The following is a 25,972-nucleotide window of genomic DNA, read 5'->3' on the forward strand; positions in this document are numbered from 1 at the left end:
CACACACACACACACACACACACACACACACACACACACACACACACTCCTTACCCCCTTTCATGAATAATCACTTACAGAGCTGGGTTTGAAGATATAGACATACATGGCCCTGAAGGAGCTCAGTCTAGTGGGGAAACAGATGCAGTCACAGGATAGGAGAAGTGCCACATTAATGGTAGGGACAAAATGCTGAAGAGGTCAGAGATGCTTCAAAAAGGAGGTTACATTCCAGCTGAGTCCAAAGGATCGGAATTACCAAGTGGCCAGACCTAAGTGTCACTTTTCAGAAGTGAGAATTGGGCTACTGTTGAAGGGTGTAGCTTTCATGTTTATTGCCAAGTTTGGTGGATTCGCTGTAGATGAGAAGAGGAAGCTAGGAGGACAGCCTGACCTTAGGAATAACATCAGCTCCAGGAAGGTTTCGTATAGGAATCAGGATGTACAGGAACTGGGGGTTGGGATGGAGGTGGTGCTAGCTAGAAATGAGGAATGGGAAGGAGTTTGGGAGATGAGAGGTGGGGGGCATGTGGAGAGGGAGAGAGAGAAATATAAGAAAAGAAGGGGAGGCAGAGAGTAGAAAGAGCTGAGGAGGAGGCAGAAGGCAGGTTTTGCTTTCTCAGCTGACCTATCTACACCCTATTTTTAAAGATCTCTGGGAAAGGAAATTTTGAAAACTCCCTTGGTAAGATGTTCCAATATCTATCACCCCTCACTGTCAGAAAGTTCTTCCGTATATTTAACTGAAATCCCTCCTGTGGCAGTTTAAGCTCTTATTCTATTCTTTGTGTAGATAGAGAAGAATAGTTACCATTATACACATAATAACCCTCATGTGCTCAAAGACATTAAATCACCTATCAGCTTCCATTTTTATAGGCTAAATAATCCGGCTTCCCAGAGTCTTTCCTCAGAGGCTCTATTCTCAAATGTATTGTTAATCAAGCCCACCAAGTCTTCCCCTTTCCCTCCTCTCTATTCTTTCAGAACAGTCTTGGCCCTCCTAGTCCATATTACAGTCCTTCCAACATTCCCACCAGAATGTAGTTAACTGAGTCATAACTGTGATCTTGAATCAAAACCTCCAGCTCCTCCTGTTTACTTTCTCTGCTCTGTGCAGACCAATTCAAGCACTGCAGGTGGCCACAGGTGGGTGTCTTCTTCTTCTCTTCATCAATTTCTTATAATTTTGTTGAAGTCCCAGGAATGGAAGCCCTTTATCAGACTCCATCACAGTGTCTTTACCTGTGGCACTTTCTTACTTTTAAATGTAACCCTCAAGTCTCTCTTAAATACCTTCTTACTGACTCCAACTTCCTGCTCCTCAGACTCTTAGGCAGGAGAATCCTGTCCTGATTTATCAGGTCCTCCTTTAAGAATAATGTCGTATGTTGAAGAAACCCAGTCTCTATGGCAACACCACTCAAGAGGCCAGTTGACCATGTCTGACCACATCTGCATTTGGAATGAAACAGTGGGGTCATTGTGGAGCCTATTCCCCAGGGAGGAAAGAAAGGACGGTCCAGAGAGTCTTTTCTCAGTGAGAGTCCTTGTAGCCTTAAAGAACTAGAGGCAGGAGTTTTAGCATTTTCTCTGCACTTAGCAGCAAAAGATTAGATCTCTCTAGTTTCTAGATCTAGCCAATTTCAAGATGCTGAACAAGAAAACCATCTCCCTTCAGATTTGGGCAGCTTCCAAGTCAGGCTTATTCAGCGCCCAAGTTTCAATTCCAGCTAGTGTAGTGGAAAGAACACAGAATCTGTAGCCAGGAGATAAGGCTGTAAGCCCTTGCTCTGCCATAGACGCACTTTGGGCAAATCCATTCCTCTCCCTGAGCCTTAGTTTCTCCATTGATGAAATGAGGAGCTTGGCCTTGATGATTTCTCTAAGTTTCCTCCTAAGACTGAGGTTCTATAAGGAAGACTGTCTTACCCCTGGCAGTCAGGAAACTTCCCTAGCCTGGTTGTAAGGTTTGCTTCTTCCTCATTGTTTTCTGGGTGGTGTAGACACAGAGGATGGTGCATATTAGGTGGTCCTATGTCCCAGAATTTCTAAGCCTAACAGTGATTTTCAAGCTAGAGGGTATTCTGGGGGTAGTACAAACTTCAGTGTCAAGACTATGAGTCTCCTGTGATTGCTAATATAATTTTGGAAGAATTACACCCAGAAACTCCTCCAGTCAAAGAGAATAATGGTTGCAGTGTAAACAGAGAATGTTCACTTATGAAAACGTTAAAAGGCATTTGGGAAAAAGCTCCTCCCATGATCTAGTTCTGCAGCTGGTCCTCTTTGCTCCTCTGCAACCAGGTTTAGGCAAGTGTGCTTCTCATATCTGCATACTTACCAAAAGTTGGAGAGGAGCATGTACAAAATAACCCATGGACCAAGAGGGTGACTGGAGGATTGAATTCCTTCTCTGGATTTCCTTGCTTTAACAGAGCACTTCAGGATACAAAAGCCCAGAGACTTTTGTACTTAGAAAGTTACCCTGTTAGTCTTAGATGAAAGAATATATAAATTCTTTTCAAAGCTAAATTTCATGAAAGGAGCATTTCCCTAACCTTTTAGCTAAGCCCAAATTGTTGAAATAACAACTAAAAGTGAGTGAGCAAAAGTGAGTGAGAGAGTGTGAGAGAAAGTGTGCATGAGTGAGTTAGTTGTGAGAGGGGGAAAATTCCATTAAAGGATGGAAATTAAACGAACAACTCAATTTACCTCTTCAGGCATGTGCCTATTCACTGTGTCCAAGGAAATCTGTATTAAATGGCTTCTAAATCACTTCCAGACAAAGTAAATGTTTAAGGCCTATGTGTATTCTCCTCCCAATAATGGCCCATATACAAGGTAGCAGTGCTGGGCAGTGTTCCCGGTCCCTGCCAAAGGCATTGGAATCTCCGAGGTGTAATTCCAGAGCTTCTAGCCTTCTATTGCCACTAGCAAGTGTGTTCTCTCAGTGCTCATCCATTGGATAACACTGCGACTGGGTACTGCTCCCCACCACACACGTGCTATACTCTGGTAAATCACTAGCCTACTTGCTGTCCCCCTAAACATACCATGTTCTTTCAAGCCTCTGAGAGATCTGAGTATGCTGTTCCCCTTGCTAGAATGTCCTTCCCCCTCTTTTTTTTTCCCACATCCTTCAAAATCTAGGTCAAATGCTGTTTTCTCTGCGATGTGGTCCCTTAGTCTCCCAGAGAGAACTACTTGCTCCTTCTCTGTGCTCCCAAAGCACCCTGTTCATGCTTCTATGACAGCATTTTTTATAGTGTACTGTAATTATTTGTGTGTACTTCCACTATTCCAATTACACTGGGAGATTTTTGAGGGAAGGAACCATTTTTCTTCATCTCTGTGTCTCTATTCCTGACAAATATAAGATGCTTATTCACTGTCTAGTGAATGAGCAAGTGGAAAAAAGTGAGTAGCTGTAATTAGAAGGTGCTCTCAAGCCTACCTATTAAGAAGGGAAGTCATCCCTGGGTTTGTGTTAGGAGCAGAGGGTGTCTGTGTCCAAACCAGGTGAGGTTCCTAGGGTTGTTATAGTTCTGTCTTAAAGGGACATGGCAAGAGTTAAAAAGTACATGCTTAAAAATCAAATTTACTTTCTTAAAAGACGAAATATCTTGGTGAATGCCCAGGCCCCGTGGAAAAGATTTCCTCACTGACTCCAGCTCTCTGGCTGTTTCCCAACTTTGCTCAGCTGAGGCCCTCAGGAGGCCAAGCCATTCCTCAGCTTCTTTACAACAGGGACACAGGTTTTCCATGTGAGCCATGGTACCTCGAGCCACCAGACTACCCTAGTGCTCAGAGAAGTGGCAGGTGGTGGCTGAAGCCAGTCTTTTTGGCCTAGTCTGGGGTTGATAATCCACTCTATGAAGGTCCAGAAATCTTAACAGACAGAATCATTTCACTTAAAGCATTTTAAAGAAAAACAATTAATTCCACTCTATTTTCCATCCATGTCAGAACACAGAAATGAATGGATACTTAAAACCAGTTTTATAGTTGGTTCTTTTAGTCCTAAGAAGTGGATCATTTTGCCTGGTCTTGTCTTTTAGGACCTGTTCCATCTTTGGGTTTTCCTCTTCAAGTAAGCAAGTACTTGTACAAGCTCTTGAGCCAGTCCCATTGCAAGTACACTGGAGACTTACTGACCCAACAAGGCACAATGGACCCATTCAACTAGAAGCTTCTTTATATTGAAACCTCAAAGCAAGAAATACCTTCCCTGACTATTTGGGAAATAGGGTAGGGATGGATTTTAGGCCAAGAAATAGGGTACTGTCATCTCTCAGGAGGTAGCATATCTAGTCCCTACAAGCTGTCTCAGGACTTCATTCATACCTGATTACTGATATGATAAAGGAAGGGAAAAAAAGATAAAGGAGAAGGGCAGGGGAAAGAGTAAGGAAGAATGAAGGAAAGAGATGTAAACTAAACAGTACACAAGAGGGAGAAAGAAAGAAAAACCAAAACAACTTTCACATGTTGCTAGAGAAGCAATTCTATCTTTCATGGATCATCACTGAAAAACGATTTCTATTTCTTTTTCCTTGGAAGCTACAATACTCAAGATCACATGTGATTGAGAAAAATAGTGGACAACCAGCATTGAAAGGATATAATATAAAAATCCTACTCCCTTAATTTTTTTCTTCTAATTTTAGAAAAGACATGACATGACAGTAATTTTACAAAATCAAGAGCTTAACTTACCCTTTTTCTTGTTTTTAACTGGACCTGTTAAAAAAGAAAATAGAAAATTAAGTCACTTGAAATTAACAGAAAGTGTTCATTCTCTAAGACAGTCACAGGAGGGACCCCCCAAGACACTGCAAATTTGAGGGAGCCCCACACCAAGGGTCATGTTATTGGCAAGGTATTTCCTAACTATTAAACCTCCCTAGTCTGTTTCTGACTGTTTTCTGGCTGTTGTAACAAGAAAGTTACAAGATTCTTCTCTAGGGAGAAACATCTTTCAGGCTCAGTCTTTCGCGTGAAGGAATGGGTACTTCCCCACAGAGATGAAATGCCCAGAAACGCAGAACTCAACAACCTTAGGACGGCATTCCATTAATTCTGCGAGTCCCGAGATTGAAGAGTCATGCATTCTGGTGAGGAACCAACATGAAGTCTCATGTGTTGCAGCTGGAAGGAAAAAAGGGTCATTTTCATGGAAGGAGCAGAGCAGCAGCAGTTTACCTTTTAGTCTCTTCCTTATTGTGATTTAGATTGTTAGTTATTAAAACAGTGCAACCATAATACATTCATGTGGGGCCACATACACTCCCACTGTAATTTACCATAAGTTAACAAACACTTTAAAAGAAGTGTCAACAGTTTCATCGACAATGAAATCACAAGCCTTTTTGGGGGAATTATTTCTAAAGAAAACAATTCTAATCAGTTGAGGGCTCTCAGAAAGCACAAGGCTTTTCTCATATAGTTAGGTGACAACCACTCCCCAGACATACACAGTTTATGTATCTCCCAGACATGTTTTTTCCTCCTGGGGACTCAATTCTCTTCATTCTGTAGGTAGATTTGATTTTCTTTAGATATAGAGATTTAAAATCTGTTCCAAACTCCCATGAAGACTCTATTGGACAACATTAAACCACTATCGTTGTCCTCAGGAACTTACAAAAAGAACACCAAGCATTTGTATATTGTTTTATAGTTTATAAGCCCTGTTTCCATCTATCATCTCATTTTATCCTTGCAACAAGCCTGAAATGATCTTTACCTCTAAGAGCAGGCTCTATCAGATGTTCTACCCGAGCAGGGTCAGTCAGAAGTCAATAAAGTCTCTAACGTGGAAGGCTGCCAGTGTGACCATCAGAGCTTGCACAGGTACCTGGAAAACCAATGCCTGTGTAGACTTCCCTGACAAAGTAATTTCATGTCTAACAGTAGGTATTATTATGTGCAGGGGTTATTTTAGTTTGGGTTTAGCAACCTGCTGCACTTAAGGTCATGAATCTCCATTCTATTATCCTTGTTTTTTCTCCTTTTCTCTCCTCCCACTCCTTTGTCTTCTTTCTTTGCTGCTTATCCTTTATTTTTTTTTTTAAACAGCATTGAGAGTTCTTGAGAATGTGCATGGAGGTTCTGGAAAGGAAGCACAGCTACATAGATACTACTGACTAAGAGGCAGCAACTCAACCTGAGAAGGGCTACCTCCTTGAACAAGAAGGTTATTTGGGGAAGGATTTACATAGAAAGGCCCGGTCCCATCAGCCACCTCAGCCTAGAAGAGCAGTGGGATGACAGCCATTGCAGCCACATTGCCCTCATAGACAAGTTGTGCTGGAAGGAGCAGAGACTGGCCCTGGCCAAGTTTCTGACAATTTCAGCTGGTTAAAGGGTTAGCATTGTTACATCAGACTTCAAAGCAGGCTTTGAGGAAATCAGACCATGACCAAGCAACCAGTCCTTACTGAGCACGCCTATGGAAGGTAGCACAGTAAATAATGAAACACAACTCCATCCTCAAAGAACTTACAGCTGGATAGGAAAATACTAGAGGGGAGACTTAAGGAATTATACTGGCTAGGTGAGAAAAAAAACTTCCCAGAGGAAGTTTGACCCAAATCCACATGTGAAAAGAGGGAAAGGGAGGTTTAAACATTTTTTTAAACTTTTATTTATTTATTTATTTTGCTGAGGAAGATTAGTCCTGAGCTAACATCTGTTGCCAATCTCCCTCTTTTTTTGCTTGAGGAAGATCAGCCCTGAGCTAACATCCATGCTAATCTTCCTCCACTTTATATGTGGGTTGCTACCACAGCATGGCTGACGAGTGGCGTAGGCCCGTGCCCAGTATCTGAACCCACGGACCTGGGGCGCTGAAGTGGAGCGCAATGAACTTAACCACTATGCCATGGGGCTGGCCCCAAACTTCTATTACTTTTATACCATAAATATCTATTCATTATATGTACATAAATGCATGCATAGTTCATAAAAAAGGAGAGCAAAAAGAAAAAATAGCTTATTAAACTACCCACAATTAACCACTATTAATATTTTTATGCATATCTAGAAATTTTCTATGCATATAAATATGTATTTTTTAAAAGTAGGATCAAATAAAAATGTTGTTTGATAACTTTTTTCTGTCAGTAGCTACATTTCTATATAATCATTTTTAATATGGATATATCAGCATTGTATAGGTAACTATTTTTTCTAGTTCTTTTATGATTTCAATTTTTAATATTTAAATCTTTAATCTAGTACAGATTTTGGTATACAGAGTGAGGTAGGGAGCTAACTAAAATTTTTATTTTTATTTTCCAAAATGACCATGATATGAAGAGTGCTGAGAGCAACAGGGGCTCAAAGCCAGGCTTTTCCTCCACTCCTTCTTGTGTCGCAGAAACGCTGAAGGAGAGCATCTACTCAGTGGACATTTGGCAGATCCCTTGGAAAAAAATGAGGCTAAACAAGTATAGACAAGATTGCCATTACATTGCATCACATTTCCCACAAGTGTTAGTGAGTACATCATCACAGCAGTATAGGAGTTCCTTCTTGTTCTAATATAGCTCACCATGGCCAATAAATAATTCTTATGAGTTTCAACGTGGACCTCTAAGCCCTGGCTCTATATCTACCATACCCATTTCTTTTGCTTGAGGCCACTGTAGTTTTCCAGCTTCTAGAGAGATAATGCCAGGGAGCTAGAACTATCCCATACTAGATATGAGCATCTTGACCCAAAGCAAAAGCAGTAACCTCTGCTGAGTTCTATAACCTTTTAGACATATTGACTTATTTTCTCTATATGCCTCAGAACCTTTTTCACACCTACTTAGAGCACTACGAGTGTCACATGTCTGTTTCTATGATAACAGGCTGCATTTCTATATCATTCTAATCCCTTCTATTTGTAACCATCATGCTTTCTGCAGGCAAACCCACAAATGCATCAGAGTGGGATAGACAGCTGTGTAGTCCCTGGGACTGCTCTCATAGGAGTAAAATTGAGATCTGACAGATTTCAATAAATGTGGGCAGGCAATTTGCTATCTGGCATTAAGAAACAGGGGTACTGTAACAGCATCAGGGCCATGGAAGCCAGCAGCAGTCCTAGCCAGATTCTGGTCCTGACTCAACCACAAACTGACCATAGGGAAAGAGACCCTTTTCTTATGATTCTTCTTATTCTAAATTGGGTAATACTATATATTTTGTCTGTTTTCAAGGATTAGGATTCTGATGAAGATAAATGCCATAATAACTAAAGCTAACATTTATTAAACATATATGAGCCATGCACTGTGTTAGTTGCTTTACCTATCTCAATTAGGTCTTATAACAATCCAGCAGAGTAGGTATATTATGCTTGTTTTATAGGTGAAGAGATGGATTAAAGAAATTGTACAAGGTCACACAGCTCACAGGTATTTTAAGGTTAGCCAAAAACTCAGAAAGATTAATTTATTCTAGATGTGTTTTGAAAATTTAAAAATAAATGTATATACTTCCAGTTTCTGGTTTGACATATCAAGAGCTTGGAACTGGTCATTCTCATACTCACAAGAAAAAACTTGAACAAACTTAAAATCAACACTTTTTAGATCCATCAGAGAATTGAGGTTACAAGGCAAACTGCTCGTCTGAAAGATGGAGAGACAGACAGGTAGATACAGAGAACCATAGCTTACCAGGAGCAGAAGCTTGCAGCTGAAGTATCAGTAAGAACACTTTACAACTGTAATTGACAGACTGCAAGAGGCTCAGTGTGAATTAGCTTAAGACCTAAAAACTCCAAGGGGTCCCAGTCTTGGGTGGTTCCCCACTTTCATGAGTTTTACCTTCACGAGCCCTATCAGATTCTCACTGTGAAGACTGGAGAAGAATTCTCTTGTGTTTCTGGCAAGGGGAGAGGAGAATAAATAAAATCAGAAATGAAAGAGGAGAAGTTACAACTGATACTTCAGAAATACAAAGGATTGAGATCTCATCAAGATGGCGGTGTGAGCAGATGTTGAACTCATCCCCTCCCACGAACACAATCAGGTTACAACAATTTTTGGAAAAATTACCCTGGATTGAAAACTGAAAACTGGATAAGAAGAACCCCCACGATGAGGGACAGTCCTGATGAAGGCAGAAGAGGCAGTAATTACCGATGGAGAGGAAAAAAGCCACCTTTGGGAGCAGTGGAGCTTCTCAGCTGGCCAGGCGGGAGCCACCCTAAGGTATGCAGCCCTCCCTGGAGGAGTGAGGTCCGGAGTGGGGGCGATACGGCTATAAGCATCCTTCGGACTCAGCCCAACTGAGACGGGGGTCTTACTGTCTGGCTTTGCTGGCTATTGACTGCAGCAGGGACACCCCCAGAAAAGCTATCGGCCGAAAGCCGAAAAGACCCGGGTCTTAAAGGGCCCATGCACAAACTCACTCATTGCAGCAACTAAAATCACCAGAGAGAAGGCTGACAGTCCTTTGGTGAAACAAGACTCACCTGGTTGGCTCTGGGGGCATCTTGGTGAGAGGAGGGACCTCTCTGGAGACTGAGACATTGGTGGGGGCCATTGTTCTGAGCTGGTCCAGGCATGCTGATACGGACACCAGTGGGGGCCACTGGGGTTCATCCCTTGGGCTGTTGGCCCAGGGGTCTGCCATGCCCACTAGAGCACAGATTTAATCCAGTTCAGCCAGGACAGGTGACCCACCCTGGGGACTGGCCCCACCTAATGGCAAGCCTTCAGGCTACTTTTCAGCCTGCATTGACTGGGTGCCTTGGTTCTCTGCAGGCAGGAAAGGGTTTCTGCCTCTGTGGGGCAGGGCCTGTGTGAGGACCAGGTGAACTGTGGGGGGCACTGGTGGAGAGGTGGGGGCCTCTGGGGTGTGGCATTGGGGTGCTCTCCAGGGGGTTGAGAAGAGTGCACAGACCAGGACTGTGTTGACAGTGTATGTGGTCCTGTGGGGGGTGAGGCTTATCAGCAGCAGAAAACTTGTGCTTCACAAATAGACATAAAAAGGATCAGCCCCACCTTCCAAAGCCTGAAACAATTGAGCGCTCCCATGCCAAGGGCTAGCCCCACTCAGCTGCACTCCTAAGAGAACTGACAACAGGCTTGTTGGCCTGAGGCCTATCACAGCTGTACGCCCCTGAGCCTAGCAACCAGTTACACTGGGTACCAACCCAATTAAGAGGAAAACTGCAATAAGAGAGTGCTGATAGACTTTGTAGCCAACAGTGCTGAAGCTCCCCAAACCAGATTTATAAACAGCTGACCAGGAGAGGAAAGATCAGACTCCCTGGGTACCTGCAGAGGGAACAACCCTGCCACAGCAGAAGGACAGAAGTAGCCCACAAAGGGGTCACTCCTGGTTCTTATGGACTGGTGACGAGAGGGAAGCACACTGCTCGGCCTCATAAGGCATCTCATACATAAGACCACTTCTCCAAGATCAGGAGACTTAGTCGACTCACCTACTACCAAGAAAATAGCACAGAGAAAGAGGCATAATGAGGAGGCAAAGGAATACTTTCCAAGCAAGGGAACAGTACAAAACCCCAGAAAAAGGACTAAGTGAAACAGAAACTAGCGACCTACTCGACAAAAGAGTTCAAACGAAATATCATGAGGATGCTCACAGATATGCGGAGAAGAATGGATGAACACAGCGAGCACATCAGCAAAGAACTGGAAGATAAAAAAGAAACAATCAGTAATGAAGAATACAATACTCGAAATGAGAAATTCACTAGAGGGTCTCAATAGCAGAGTAGAGGAAGCAGAAGAACGGATCAGCGAGCTAGATGAAAGACTAGAGGAAATCACCCAAGCAGAACAGAAAAGAGAAAAAAGAATTAGACAGAATGAGAACAATGTAAGGGAACTCTGGGACAATATCAAGCATGCTAACATTCGGATTATAGGGGTCCCAGAAGGAGAAGAGAGAGACAAAGGGGCAGAAAATTTATTTGTAGAAATAATAGAGGAAAATTTTCCTAACCTGAGGAAGGAAACAGACATCCAAGTTCAGGAAGCAAAGAGAGCTCCAAACAAGATAAGCCCAAAGAGGCCCACACCAAGACATATTATAATCAAAATGTCCAAAATTAAAGACAAAGAGAGAATCCTAAAAGAGCAGCAAGAGAAAGGCCACAAGTGACATATAAAGGGAAGCCCATCGGGCTATCAGTGGACTTTTCAGTCAAGATCCTACAGGTGAGAAGAGAATGGCATGATGTATTTAAAGTGCTAAAAGGAAAAAACTTACAGCCAAGAATACTCTATCCATCAAGGTTGTCATTCAGAATGGAAGGAGAGATAAAGAGCTTCCCAGACAAGCAAAAATTAAAGGAGTTTATTACCAAGAAACCAGTTCTGCAAGAAATGCTGAAGGGACTTATTTAAGTGGGAAAGCAATGACTACAAATAGAGATAAAAAAAATTATCAAAAAACCCCAAAACAACAATAACAAAAAACCAGGCAATAAAATCACTTGTAAGGTAAAAATATAGTAAAGGCAGCAGATCAACTACCTGTGAACATAATATGAAGGTTAAAAGACAAATGTACTAAAATCACTTATTTCAATGATAAGAGGGTAATGAATAGACACACACTAAACAAGAGACTATATATGATGTGAAAAACATAATGTGGGAGGAGGGGAGTGAAAAAGTAGAGCTTTTAGAAAGAGGTCAAGCTAAAGAGTCTATCTACTCAATATACACTGTTATATGCGTAGTATATTAAATAGGATCCTCATGGTAACCACAAATCAGAAACCTATAACAAGCAGGAAAAAAAGTAAGACAAAAGAAATCAAACATATTATTAAAGATAGCCATTAAGCCACAAGAGAAGAGAGCAAGAGAAAAAGAAAGGAACAGAGAAGAACTACTAAAACACCCAGAAAAAAAAAGTGACAAAATGGCAATAAATACATATTTATCAATAGCTACTTTAAATGTCAATCAACTAAATGCTCCAATTAAATGCCATAGGGTGGCCAATTGGATAAAAATACAAGACCCATGTATATGCTGCATACAAGAGACACACTTCAGACCTAAAGACACTCACAAACTGAAAGTAAAAGGATGGAAAAAGATATTCCATGTAAATGGCAAAGAAAAGAAAGCGGGGGTAGCAATACTTATATCAGACAAAATACACTTTAAAACAAGAACTGTAATAAAAGATAAATAAGGGCACTACATAATGGTAAAGGGAACAATCCAACAAGAAAATATAACACTTGTAAATATCTATGCACCCAACATAAGAGCAACTAAATATATAAAGCAATTATTAACAGACATAAGAGGAGAAATAGACAGTAACACAATAATAGTAGGGGACTTTAACGCCCCACTTACACCAATGGATAGATCATCCAAACAGAAGAGCAACAAGGAAACACTGGCCTTAAAGGACACATTAGACCAGATGGACTTAGTAGATATATACAGAACATTCCATCCCAAAACCACAGAATACTCATTCTTTTCAAATGCCCATGGAACATTCTCCAGGATTGATCACATATTAGGCCACAAAACAAGTCTCAATAAATTTAAGAAGATCGAAATAATACCATGCATCTTTTCTGACCACAAAAGTATGAAACTGGAAATCATCTACAGAAAGAAAACCAGAAAAGCCACAAAAATGTGGAGATTGAACAAAATGCTACTGAACAACAATTGGGTCAATGAAGAAATCAAAAAATTCCTGGAGACAAATGAAAATGAAAACATGACATGCCAAAATCTGTGGGATACAGCAAAAGCAGTTCTACGAGGGAAGTTTATAGCAATTCAGGCCTACCTCAACAAAGAAGAAAAATACCAAATAGACAATCTAAAACTGCAGCTAAAGGTACTGGAAAAAGAACAACGAACAAAGCCCAAAATCGGCAGAAGGAAGGAAAATAAAAATCAGAGCAGAAATAAATGAAATAGAGACAAAAAAAAAAAATAGAAAAAATTAATGAAACCAAGAGCTGGTTCTTCAAGAAGATAAACAAAATTGACAAACCCTTAGCTAGACTTACCAAGAAAAAACAGAGAGAAGGCTCAAATAAATAAAATCAGAAATGAAAGAGGGGAGATTACAATGGACACCTCAGAAATACAAAAGATAATAAGAGAATACTATGAAAAGCTATATGCCAACACATTGGATAATCTAGAAGAAATGGATCAATTCTTAGAAACATACAACCTTACAAAACTGGACCAAGAAGATGTAGAAAATTTGAATAGACCGATCACCAGTAAGGAGATTGAAACAGCAATCAAAAACCTCCCCCAAAATAAAAGTCCAGGACCAGATGGCTTCCATGGTGAATTCTACCAAACATTCAAAGAAGACTTAATATATATCCTTATCAAGCTGTTCCAAAAAATTGAAGAGGAGGGGAAGCTTCCTAACTCCTTCTATGAAGCCAACATCATCCTGATACCAAAAGCAGATAAGGACAACACAAAAAAAGAAAATTACAGGCCAATATCACTAATGAACATTGAGGCAAAAATCCTCAACAAAATACTAGCAAATCAAATACAACAATACATTAAAAAGATCATACATCATGATCAAGTGGGTTTCATTTGAGGGATGCAGGGATGGTCCAACATCTGCAAATCTATCAATGTGATACACCACACTAACAAAATGAAGAATAAAAATCACATGATCATCTCAATAGATGCAGAGAAAGCATTTGACAAGATACAGCATCCATTTATGATAAAAACTCTAAATAAAATGGGTATAGAAGGAAAATACCTCAACATAATAAAGGCCATATATGACAAACCCACAGCAAATATCATTCTCAATGGGGAAACACTGAAAGCTATCCCTCTAAGAACAGGAATCAGACAAGGATGCCCACTGTCACCACTCTTATTTAACATAGTATTGGAAGTCCTAGCCAGAGCAATCAGGCAAGAAAAAGAAATAAAAGGGATCCACATGGGAAAAGAAGAAGTGAAACTGTTACTCTTTGCAGATGACATGATTTTATACCAAGAAAACCCTAAAGATTCCACTAAAGCACTTTTAGAAATAATAAAGGAATACAGTCAATTTGCGGGATACAAAATCAACATACAAAAATTGGTTGAGTTTCTATACACTAACAATGAAATAGCAGAAAGAGAAATTAAGAATACAATCCCATTTACAATTGCAACAAAAAGAATAAGATACCTAGGAATAAACTTAACCAAAGAGATGAAAGATCTGTACACCAAAAACTATAAAACATTGTTGAAAGAAATTGAAGAAGACACAAAGAAATGGAAAGACATTCCTTGCTCTTGGATTGGAAGAATTAACATTGTTAAAATGTCCATACTTCCTAAAGCAATCTATAGAGTCAATGCAATCCCTATCAAAGTTCCAACAACATCTTTTACAGAAATAGAACAAAGAATCCTAAAATTTATATGGAACAACAAAAGACCCCGAATAGCCAAAGGATTCCTGAGAAAAAAGAACAAAGCTGGAGGTATCATGCTCCCTGATTTCAAATTATACTATGAAGCCATAGTAACCAAAACAGGATGGTACTGGCACAAAAACAGACACACAGATCAGTGGAACAGAATTGAGAGCCCAGAAGTAAACCCACGTGTTTATGGACAGCTAATATTTGACAAGGTAGCCAACAGCATATGATGGAGAAAGGAGAGTCTCTTCAATAAATTGTGTTGTGAAAACTGGACAGCCACATGCAAAAGAATGAAAGTAGAACATTCCCTTACACTATGCACAAAAATCAACTCAAAATGGATTAGAGACTTGAATGTAAAACCCAAAACCATGAGACTTCTAGAAGAAAACATAGGCAGTACGCTCTTTGACATTGGTCTGAGCAGCATATTTTCAAGTCCCATGTCTGACTGGGCAAGGGAAACAAAATAAAAAATGAACAAATGGGACTACATCAAACTAAAAAGCTTCTGTACAGCAAAGGAAACCATCAACAAAACAAAAAGACAACCTAACAATTGGGAGAAGATATTTGCAAACCATATATCAGATAAGGGGTTAATATCCAAAATATACAATGAACTAATACAGCTCAACAACAAAAAAACAAACAATCCAATTAGAAAATGGGCAAAAGATCTGAACAGAGATTTCTCCAAAGAAGATATACGGATGGCTAACAGGCATATGAAAAGATGCTCAACATCATTAGCTATCAGGGAAATGCAAATCAAAACTACAATGAGGTATCACCTCACTCCAGTCAGAATGGCTATAATTAACAATACAGCAAACAACACATGTTGGAGAGGATGTGGAGAGAAGGGAACCCTTGTTCACTGCTGGTGGCAGTGCAAACTGGTGCAGCCACTATGGAAAGCAGTATGGAGTTTCCTCAGAAAATTAAGGATAGATCTACCACATGATCTAGCTATTCCACTGCTGGGTAGTTATCCAAAGAACTTGAAAACACACAGGCATAAAGATACTTGCACCCCTATGTTCATTTCAGCATTATACACAATAGCCAAGACATGGAAGCAACCTAGGTGCCCATCAAGGGATGAATGGATAAAGAAGATGTGGTATTTATACACGATGGAATACTACTCAGCCATAAGAAATGATGAAATCCGGCCATTTGTGACAACATGGATGGACCTTGAGGGTATTATGCTGAGTGAAATAAGTCAGAGGGAGAAAGTCAGATACCATATGATCTCACTCATAAGTAGAAGATAAAAATGACGACAAAAAAACACATAGCATTGGAGATTGGATGGGTGGTTACCATAGGGGAAGGGGAAGAGGCGAGGGCAAAAGGGGTGATTAGGCTCACATGTGAGGGTATGGACTATAATTAGTTTTTGGGTGGTGAACATGATGTCATGTACACAGAATTCGAAATATGATGTACATCCGAAAAGAAAAAAAATACAAAGGATTGTAAGAGACTACTATGAACAATTGTATGCCAACAAATTGGACAAACTAGAAGAAATGGGTAAGTTTTGTAGAAACATACAAGCTACCAAGATTGCATCATCATGAAAGAGAAAATCTGAACAGCCTGATTACTCATAAGAGATTGAACCTGTAATCAAAACCTCCCAACAAACAAAAGGCTCAGCAAAGAAATAGACAGAGAAATAAAATTGGAGAAAAAAAGAGAAAGATTTGACACAGAAATAGAAGATAGATATAACAAAATGGAAATTTAAGAAGTAAAATACAATAACCAACATAAAAAACTCAATGGATAGGCTCAACAGCAGAATGGAAGGGACAGAAGAAAAAATCAGTGAACTTGAAGACAGAACAATAAAAAATTATGCCATCTGAACAACAGAAAGAAAAATAGACTGAAAACAAAATGCATCAAGAGAATGAGAAGACAAGCCACAGACTGGCAGAAAATATTTGCAAAACACATACCTGATCAAGGACTGTTATCCAAAATATTAAAAGAAACAATAAGAAAACAAACAATGCAACTAAAAAATGGGCCAAAGACCTTAACAGACACACCTCATCAGAAAAGATATACGGATGGCAAAAAAGCATATAAAAAGATGTTCCACATCGTATTTCATTAGAGAAATACAAATTAAAACAATGACATACCACTACATATCTATTAGAATGGCCAAAATCTGAAACACTGACAACACCAAATGCTGGTGAGGATGTGGAGCAGCAAGAACTCTCATTCCTGGTAGGAATGCAAAATGGTACAACCACTTGGGAAGACAGTTGTTGGTTTCTTACAAAACTAAACATACTCTTACCATACAATCCAGCAGTCATGCTCCTTGGTATTTACCCAAAGGAAGTGAAAACTTATGTCCACACGAAAACTGGCTCACACGTGTTTTTAGCAGCTTTATTCATGGTTGCCAAGACTTGGAAACAAGCAAGATGTCCTTCAGTAAGAGAATGGATAAAGTGTGGTACATCTAGACAATGGAATATTATTCAGCACTAAAAAGAAATGAGCTATCAAGCCATGAAAAGACATGGAAGAACCTAAAATGCATATTACTAAGTGAAAGAGGCCAGTCTGAAAAGGCTACATTCTACATGATTCCAATCATATGACATTCTGGAAAAGGCAAAACTATAGAGACAGTAAAAGGATTAGTGGTTATTAGAAGTTGGGGGGTGAGGGATGAATCGGTGAAGCAGAGGATTTTTAGGTCAGGGTAAATATTCAGTATGATGCTACAATGATGGATCCTTGTCATTACACATTTTTCCAAACCCAAGGAATGTACAACACCAAGAGTGGAATGTAATGTAAATTATGGACTCCGGGTGATTATGATGTGGCAATGTAGGTTCATCACTTGTAACCAATGTACCACTCTGGTGGGGGATGTTGATAATTAGGGAAGGCTTTGCATGTGTGGGGCCAGAGTATATATGGGAAATGTCTCTACTTTCTTCTCAATTTTGCTATGAATATAAAACTACTCTAAAAAAAAAGATGTACAAAAAAAAGAAATTCTAAAAATCAAAACTAAACACTGAAACAAGAGCTGGTTCTTTGAAAAGATGAACAAAAGTGACAAATCTTTAGCTAGACTCACCAAGAAAAAAAGAAAGAGGACTCAAATAAATAAAATCAGAAATGAAAGAGGAGATGTTACAACTGATACCATAGGAATACAAAGGATCATAAGAGACTACTATAAACAATTATATGCCAACAAACTGAACAACCTAGAAGAAATGAATAAATTCCAAGAAACATACAACCAACCAAAACTGAACCATGATGAAATAGAAAATCTGAACAGACTAATTACTAGTAAGGAGATTGAAACAATAATCAAAAACTAATCAAAAACACCTCAACAAACAAAAGTCTAGGACCAGATGGCTTCACTGGTAAATTCTACCAAAATTTCAAACAAGAATTAACATCAATCCTTTTGAAACTGTTCCCAAAAATATGAAGCTAGCATTACCCTCATACCAAAACCAGACAAGGATGCCACAAGAAAAGAAAATCACAGGCCAATATTCTTGATGAATATAAATGCAAATATCCTCAAAAAAATATTGGTAAACCAAATTCAATAATACATTAAAAGGATCATACACCATGATCAAGAGGGATTTATTCCAGGGGTGCAAGGATGGTTCAACATCTGCAAAATCAGTCAATGTGATACACCACATTAACAAAATGAAGGATAAAAATCATATGATCATCTCAATAGATGCAGAAAAAGCATTTGACAAAATCCAACATTGATTTATGATAAAAACTCTCAACAATGTGGTTATAGAGGGAACATACCTCAACATAATAAAGGCCATATATAACAAGTCCACAGCTAACATCATATTCAACAGTAGAAAGCTGAAAGCTTTTCCTCTAAGATCTGGAAAAGACAAGAATGCCCACTCTTGCCACTTTTATTCAACACAGCATTGGAAGTCCCAGCCAGAGCAATTAAGCAAGAAAAAGAAATAAAAGGCATCCAAATTAGAAAGGAAGAAGTAAAACTGTCACCATTTGCAGATGACATGACATTATACATAGAAAATGTTAAAGGCTCCATAAAAAATTGTTTTAACTAATAAACAAATTCAGTAAAGTTGCAGGATACAAAATCAATACACAAAAATCTATTGCATTTCTATACACCAATAACGAACTACCAGAATGAGAAATTAAGAAAACAATTCCATTTATAATTGCATCAAAAAGAGTAAAATATGTAGGAATAAATTTAACCAAGGAGGTAAAAGACTTTATTGAAAAGTATGAGACACTAAAGAAAGAAATTTAAAAAGATACAAATAAATGGAAAGATATTCCATGCTCATGGATGGGAAGAATTAGTACTGTTAAAATGTCCATACTACCCAAACAATATACAGATTTAATGCAATCCCATCAAAATTCCAAAGGCATTTTTTTCACAGAAATAGAACAAACAATCCTAAAAATTGTATGGAACCATAAAAGACCTCAAATAGCCAAAGCAATCTTCAGAAAGAAGAACAAAGCTGGAGGCATCATGCTCCCTAATTTCAAACTATATTACAAAGATATAGTAATTAAAACAGTATGATATTGGCATAAAAACACACATAGACCAATGGAACAGAATAGGGAGTGTAGAAATAAACCTATGCACATATGGTCAATTAATTTATGATAAAGGAGCCAAGAATATACAATTGGAAAAGCACAGTCTCTTCAATAAATGTTGCTGAGAAAATTGGACAGCCACATGCAAAAGAATGAAAGTGGACCACTTTCTGACACCATATACAAAAATTAACTCAAAATGGATTAAAGACTTGAATGTAAGACTTAAAACCATAAAATGCCTAGAACAAAATATACATGGTAAATTCCTTGACATAGGCCTTGGTAAAGATATTTTGAATCTGACACCAAAAGCAAAAAACAACAAAAGCAAAAATAAGCAAGTGGGACTACATCAATCTAAAAATCTTCTTCACAGCAAAGGAAACTATCAACAAAATGAAAAGGCAAACTACTGAATGGGAAAAAAATGCTTGAAAATCATATATCTGATAAAGGGCTAATACCCCAAAATTATAAAGAACTCATACAACTCAATAGCAAACAAACAATCGGATTAAAAAATGGGCAGAGGATCCCAATAGACATTTTTCCAAAGAAGATATACAGCTGGCCAAGAGATACATGAAAAGGTGCTCAACATTGCTAATCATCAGGGAAATGCAAATCAAAACAACAATGAGGTATCACTTCACACCTGTCAGAATGGCTATTATCAAAAAGACAAGAAATAACAAGTGTTGGCAAGAATGTGGAGAAAAGGGAACCCTGTACGCTGTTGGTGGGGATGTAAATTGGTGCAGCCACAATGAACAACAGTACAGAGGTTCCTCAAAAAATTAAAAGTAGAACTACCATATGATCCAGCAATTCCACTTCTGGGTACCTATTTGAAGAAAACAAAAACACTAACTCAAAAATATATAGGCACCCCCATGTTCATTGCAGCATAATTTACAATAGTCAAGATATGGAAACAACCTAAGTGTCCATCAATGAATGAATGGATAAATAAATTGTGGTGTATATATATATACACACACACACACACACACACACATATATATATATATATGGAATATTACTCAACCATAAAAAAGAATGAAATGTTGCCATTTGTGACAACATGGATGGACTTTGAGGGCATTATGCCAAGTGAAATAAGTCAGACAGAGAAAGTCAAATACCATATGGTCTCTCTTATACGTGGAATCTAAAAATAAATAAATCAGGGGCCAGCCCTGTGGTGTAGCAGTTAAGTTCATGCACTCCACTTTGGCAGCCTGGGGTTTGCAGGTTTGGATCCTGGGTCTGGGCCTACACATGGCTCAAGCCATGCTGTGGCAGTGTCAAACATACCAAATAGAGGAAGTCTGGCTCAGATTTTAGTTCAGGGACAGTCTTCCTCAAGCAAAAAGAGGAAGATTGACAACAGATGTTAACTCAGGGCCAATCTTCACCACCAAAAAAAATAAATAAATAAAAAATAAAAAGTAAAAATAAGTAAGTCAAATTCATAGATACAGAGAACAGATTGGTGGTTCCTAGAGGAAGGGGTTGGGGTGGGAGAAATAGGTGAACTGGTTTTTCTTAGTTTAAATAAATTGGATTGAAAAAATAAATAAAGTTGGTTATCAAAAAAGGCAATAAAAGAATGCCTTTGATGGTAAAAGATCAGTGAATTTGAAGGTATGTCAACAGAAACTTCCTAAATGAAATGCAAAGAGAAAAAAAGAATAAAAAAGATGGAACAGAATATCCAAAGATTGTGGGACAATTATAAATAGTGTAACATACACATAATGGAAACACCAGAAGGAGAAGAGATGAAGGAACAGAAAAAATACTTGAAGTAATGAAGGATGAGAATTTTTAAGAAGTAATGACAGACACCAAATCTCAGATCCAGAAAGCTCAGAGAACATCAAGTAAGAAAATATGAAAAAGTCAACCCCTGGACATATCATATTCAAACAGGAGAAAATCAAAGACAAAGAGACAATCTTTAAAGAAGCTAGAAGGGGAAAAACACTTTACCCGTAGAAGAACAAGGAGAAGGATTATGTTGGCTTTTCTTCAGAAACCATTCAAGTAAGAAGAGAATGCAGTGAAATATTTACAGTGTTGAAAGAAAAAAGCCCACCAAGCTAGAATTCTGTATCCAGAAACACTATCCTTCAAAAATGAAGGAGAAATAAAGACTTGCTCAGACAGAAAAAAAAAAATTGATGGAATTTGTTGCCAGTAGACTTGGCCTGTAAGAAATGTTCAAAGAAGTTCTTCAGAGAAGGAAAATGATGCAGGTCAGAAACTTGGATCTACATAAAGAAAGGAAGCACATTAGAGAAGGAATAAATGAAAGTAAAATAACATCTTTTATTTTACTCATTCTTAACCGATTTAACAGAAAACAGTTTGCTCAAAGTAATAATAGCAACACTGTATTCAGTGATTATAGCTTATGAATAAGAGAAACAAATGACAGCAATGTTATAAAGGATGAGGGGGAGTAATTGGGAATACTCTGCCATAAGGTATTTGCACTACTTGTGAAGCTGTATAATGTTATTTGAAAGTGGACTTGGATAAGTTATAAATGTATACTTCAAACTCTCAGGCAACCACTAAAAAATTTTCTTTTTGGGGCCAGCCCAGTGGCACAGCAGTTAAGTGCGCATGTTCCACTTGGGCGGCCCGGGGTTCACTGGTTCAGATCCCGGGTGCGGACATGGCATTGCCTGGCACACCATGTTGTGGTAGGCGTCCCACATATAAAGTAGAGGAAGATCAGCACAAATGTTAGCTAAGGGCCAGTCTTCCTCAGCAAATAGAGCAGGATTGGCAGCAGATGTTAGCTCAGGGCTAATCTTCATCAAAAAAAAAATTTTCTTTTTAAATAAGTGTAATTGATATGCTAAGAGAGGAGAGAAAATGGAGTCATACAAAACATTTGATTAAAACCAGAGAAGGCAGAAAAAGAATGGAAGACAAAGAAAGAAACAAAGAAAATGGCAATAAATAGAAAAGTTAAAAATATAGTAGATATTAATCTAGTTATATCAACAATCACTTTGAATGTGAATGGTCTAAATACACAAGTTAAAAGACAGAGACTGTCATAATGGATGAAAAAACAAGACTCAACTATATATTGTCTATGAGAAACACTTTAAATATAAAGACATAGGTAGATTTAAAGTAAAAAGATGGAGACAGATATACCATTCTAACTCTAATAAAAAGAAAGCTATAAATACACATATTAATTTCAGACAAAGCTGACTTCAGAGTAAGGAAAATGATCAGGGATAAAGAGGGGCATTACATAATGATAAAGGGGTCAATTCTCCAAGAAGACATAACAATGTTCAATGTGTATGTGCCTAACAACAGAGTGTCAAAAACATGAGGCGAAAACTGACAAATCCATTATTGTAGAGACTTCAACACGCTTTGATCAGTAATTGAAATAATATCTAGTCAACAGAAAATCAGTCAGGATATAGTTGAGCTGAATAGCACCATCAATCAATTAGATCTAATTGACATTTACAGAACACTTCATTCAACAATAGCAGGATACACAGTCTTCTCAAGTTCACATAGAACACTCACTAAGACAAACCTTTTGTGTCATAAAACACACCTTAAAACATTTAAAAGCATAGATATTACACAAACTATACTCTCGCATCACAATGGAATTAAACTAGAAATCAATAACAGAAAGGATAGCTGGAAAATCATATTTTAGACCAGGAAAAAGATCTAGATGATTTTGGAAAATATCTAATCTAAGTTTCCATTTTTGGAAACTAGAAAAAGAAGAGCAAATTAAACCCAAAGTAAGCTAAGGAAAAGAAATAATAAAAATCAGAGCAAAAGTGCATGGGATTGAAAAAAGGAAAGCAATAGAAATAAAAATCAATGAAACCAAAAGCTGGTTCTTTGAAAAGATCAATAAAATTGATAAACCCCTACCCAAGCTACCAAGAAAGGGAGAGAGAAGATACAAATTGCTAATATCAGAAATGAAAGAAGGGCCATGACTACTGATCCCATGGGCATTAAAAGGATAATAAAATAATATTGTGAACAGCTCTACACCCACAAATTTGATAACTTAGATGAAATTGGCTAATTCCTTTAAAGACACAACTTATGAAAACTCACACAAGGAGAAATATATAATCTGAATAAATAATATATAAATGATAATATCTCTTTATATTAAAGAAATTGAATGTATAATCTGAATAGGCCTATATATATTAAAGAATTTGAACCAACAGTTAATAACCTTCTAAAACAGAAAGCACCAGGCCCAGATGGCTTCACTACTGAATTTTACCAAACATTTAAGGAAGAAGTTATATCAATTCTCTACAACTTGTTCCAGAAAATGGAAGCAGATGGAATACTTCCTAACTCATTTCATGAGGCTAGCATTACCCTAATACCAAAACCAAAGACATTGCAAGAAAGGAAAACTACAGATCAACATCTCTCTTGAAAATAGATGCAAAAATCCTTCAACAAAATAATAGCAAGTCAAATCCAACAATGTATTAAAAGAATTATCCATCACAATCAAGTGGGGCTTATTCCTGGTAAGTAAGGCTGATTCAACACTCAAAAATCAATTAACTTAATCCATCATACATCAACAGGCTAAAGAAGAAAAATCATACGAAATATCAATAGATGAAGAAAAATAATTTGACAAAATCTAACATCCATTCATGATAAGAACTCTCATCAAATTTGGAATTTGGAATTCATCAATTTGATAAAAAAGTGTGTACAAAAAAATCTACCACTAACATCATACTTAATGATGAGAAACTAGATGCTTTCCTCCTAAGACTGAGAATAAGGCAAGGATGTCCCCTCTCACCACTCCTATTCAACATCACCCTGGACCTCCTAGCTAATGCAATAAAGCAAGAAAAGGGAATAAAAGGTATACAGCTCAGGAAGGAAGAGATAAAACTGTCTTTGTTTGCAGATGACATGATTTTCTATGTAAAAAATCCCAGAGAATTAACAAAAAGTTTCTGGAACTAATAAGTGAATATAATAAGGCTTTGGGATCCAAATCTAATATACAAAAGTCAATTATTTTCATATATACTAGCAATGAACAACTCGAATTTGAAATAAAAAATAGCACTATTTACACTAGCATCAAAAAGGAGAAATATGTAAGTATAAATCAAATAAAATATGTTTAATATTTATATGAGGAAAACTACAAAACTGTGATGAAGGAAATCAAAGTCTAAATAAATGGAAGGATATTCTATGTTCATGGATAGGAAGACTCAATATTGTTAAGATGTCATTTCTTCCCAACTTGATCTATAGATTCAATTCAACCCTTATCAAAATCCCAGCAAGTTACTTTGTGGATATCAAAAAACTGATTCTAAAGTTTATATGGAAAGGAAAAAGACTTGGAATATCGAACACAATAATCAAAGAATAAGAACAAAGTTGGAGGGCTGACACTACCTGATTCAAGAATTAAGATGAAGCTATATTAATCAAGAGAGTGTGGCAGAATAATAGACACATAAATTAATGGACCAGAATAGAGAGCCCAACAAATATAGTCAACTGATCTTTGACAAAGAAGCAAAAGCAATCCAGTGGAGAAAGGATAGTTTTTTCAACAAATGGTGCTAGAACAACTGGACAGCCACATGCAAAAAAAAAAAAAAAAAAAAAAAAGAATCTGGACATTGACCTTACACCTTTCACAAAAATGAACCCAAAATGGATTACAGACCTAAATGTAAAACACAAAACTCTAAAACTCCTAGAAAATAACACAGGAGAAAATCTAGCTGACCTTGGGTTTGGCAATTGGTTTTTAGATAAAACTCCAAAAGCACAATTGATGAAAAAAAAAATTGATAATTTGGACTTCATTAAAATTAAAAACTTCTGCTTTAACAAAGATACTGTTAAGTGAATCAAAAGATAAGCCACAGACTGAGAGAAAATATTTGAAAAAACATATTTTTGAAAACAAACAAAAAACATATTTTGAAAAAACATCTGTTTTGAAAAAATCCTACAAGGACTTTTATCCAAAATATATAAAGAACTCTTAAAACTCAATAATCAGAAAACAAATTATCCAATTAAGAAATGGAGAAAAGATGTGGACACCTCATCAAAGAAGGTATATAGATTGCAAATAAGCATATGATACTCTACATCAGATGTCATTAGGTAAATGCAAATTAAGACAATGAGATAGCACCACATACCTATTAGAATGACTAAAATCCAGAACACTGACAACAGTAAAGGCTGACAAGGACATAGAGCAACAGGAACTCTCATTCATTGCTGGTGGGAATGCAAAATGGTATAGCCACTCTGGAAGACAGTTTGGCAGTTTCTTTACCACACAACCCAGCAATCACATTTCTAGGTATTTGCCCAAATTTGTCGAAAACTTATGTTCAAACAAAAACCTTCACATGAATGCTTATAGCAGCTTTATTCATAATTGCCAAAATTGGAAGCAACTAAGATGCCATTCAATAGGTAAATGGATAAACAAAAACTGTGATCCATCCATACAATGGAATATTATTCAGTAATAAAAATAAATGAGCAATCAGGCCACGAAAAGACATGGAAGAACCCTAAATGCATATTGCTAAGTGAAAGAAGCCAGTCTGAAAAGGCTGCATACTGCATGATTCCAATCATATGATGTTCTGGGAAAGGCAAAACTATGGAGACATTAGAAAGATCAGTCGTTACCCAGGGTGGGGGGAAAGAGTGTACACAGGAACTCTGTTCCTGCTCAATTTTCCTGTAAACCTAAAACTGCTCTAACACATAGTCAAATTTTTAATTATGAAAATAAATTTATGAAACATCCACTAGTTTAAAAGCAACACTGAA

General features: G+C 37.7%; 1 protein-coding gene across 1 annotated transcript in view; it reads right to left on the minus strand.

Annotated features, from left to right (window-relative positions):
* EDA (ectodysplasin A) overlaps positions 1 to 25,972 on the minus strand; it is a 91,459-nt gene that overhangs the window by 13,422 nt on the left and 52,065 nt on the right. Inside the window, exon 2 of the mRNA XM_046673599.1 lies at positions 4,720 to 4,743. Coding sequence (XP_046529555.1) covers positions 4,720 to 4,743 — 24 coding nt within the window. The remainder of the gene's footprint in view (positions 1 to 4,719; positions 4,744 to 25,972) is intronic.

The sequence above is a fragment of the Equus quagga genome, chromosome 10, assembly GCF_021613505.1.
Source record: "Equus quagga isolate Etosha38 chromosome 10, UCLA_HA_Equagga_1.0, whole genome shotgun sequence".
Taxonomy (NCBI): Eukaryota; Metazoa; Chordata; class Mammalia; order Perissodactyla; family Equidae; genus Equus; species Equus quagga.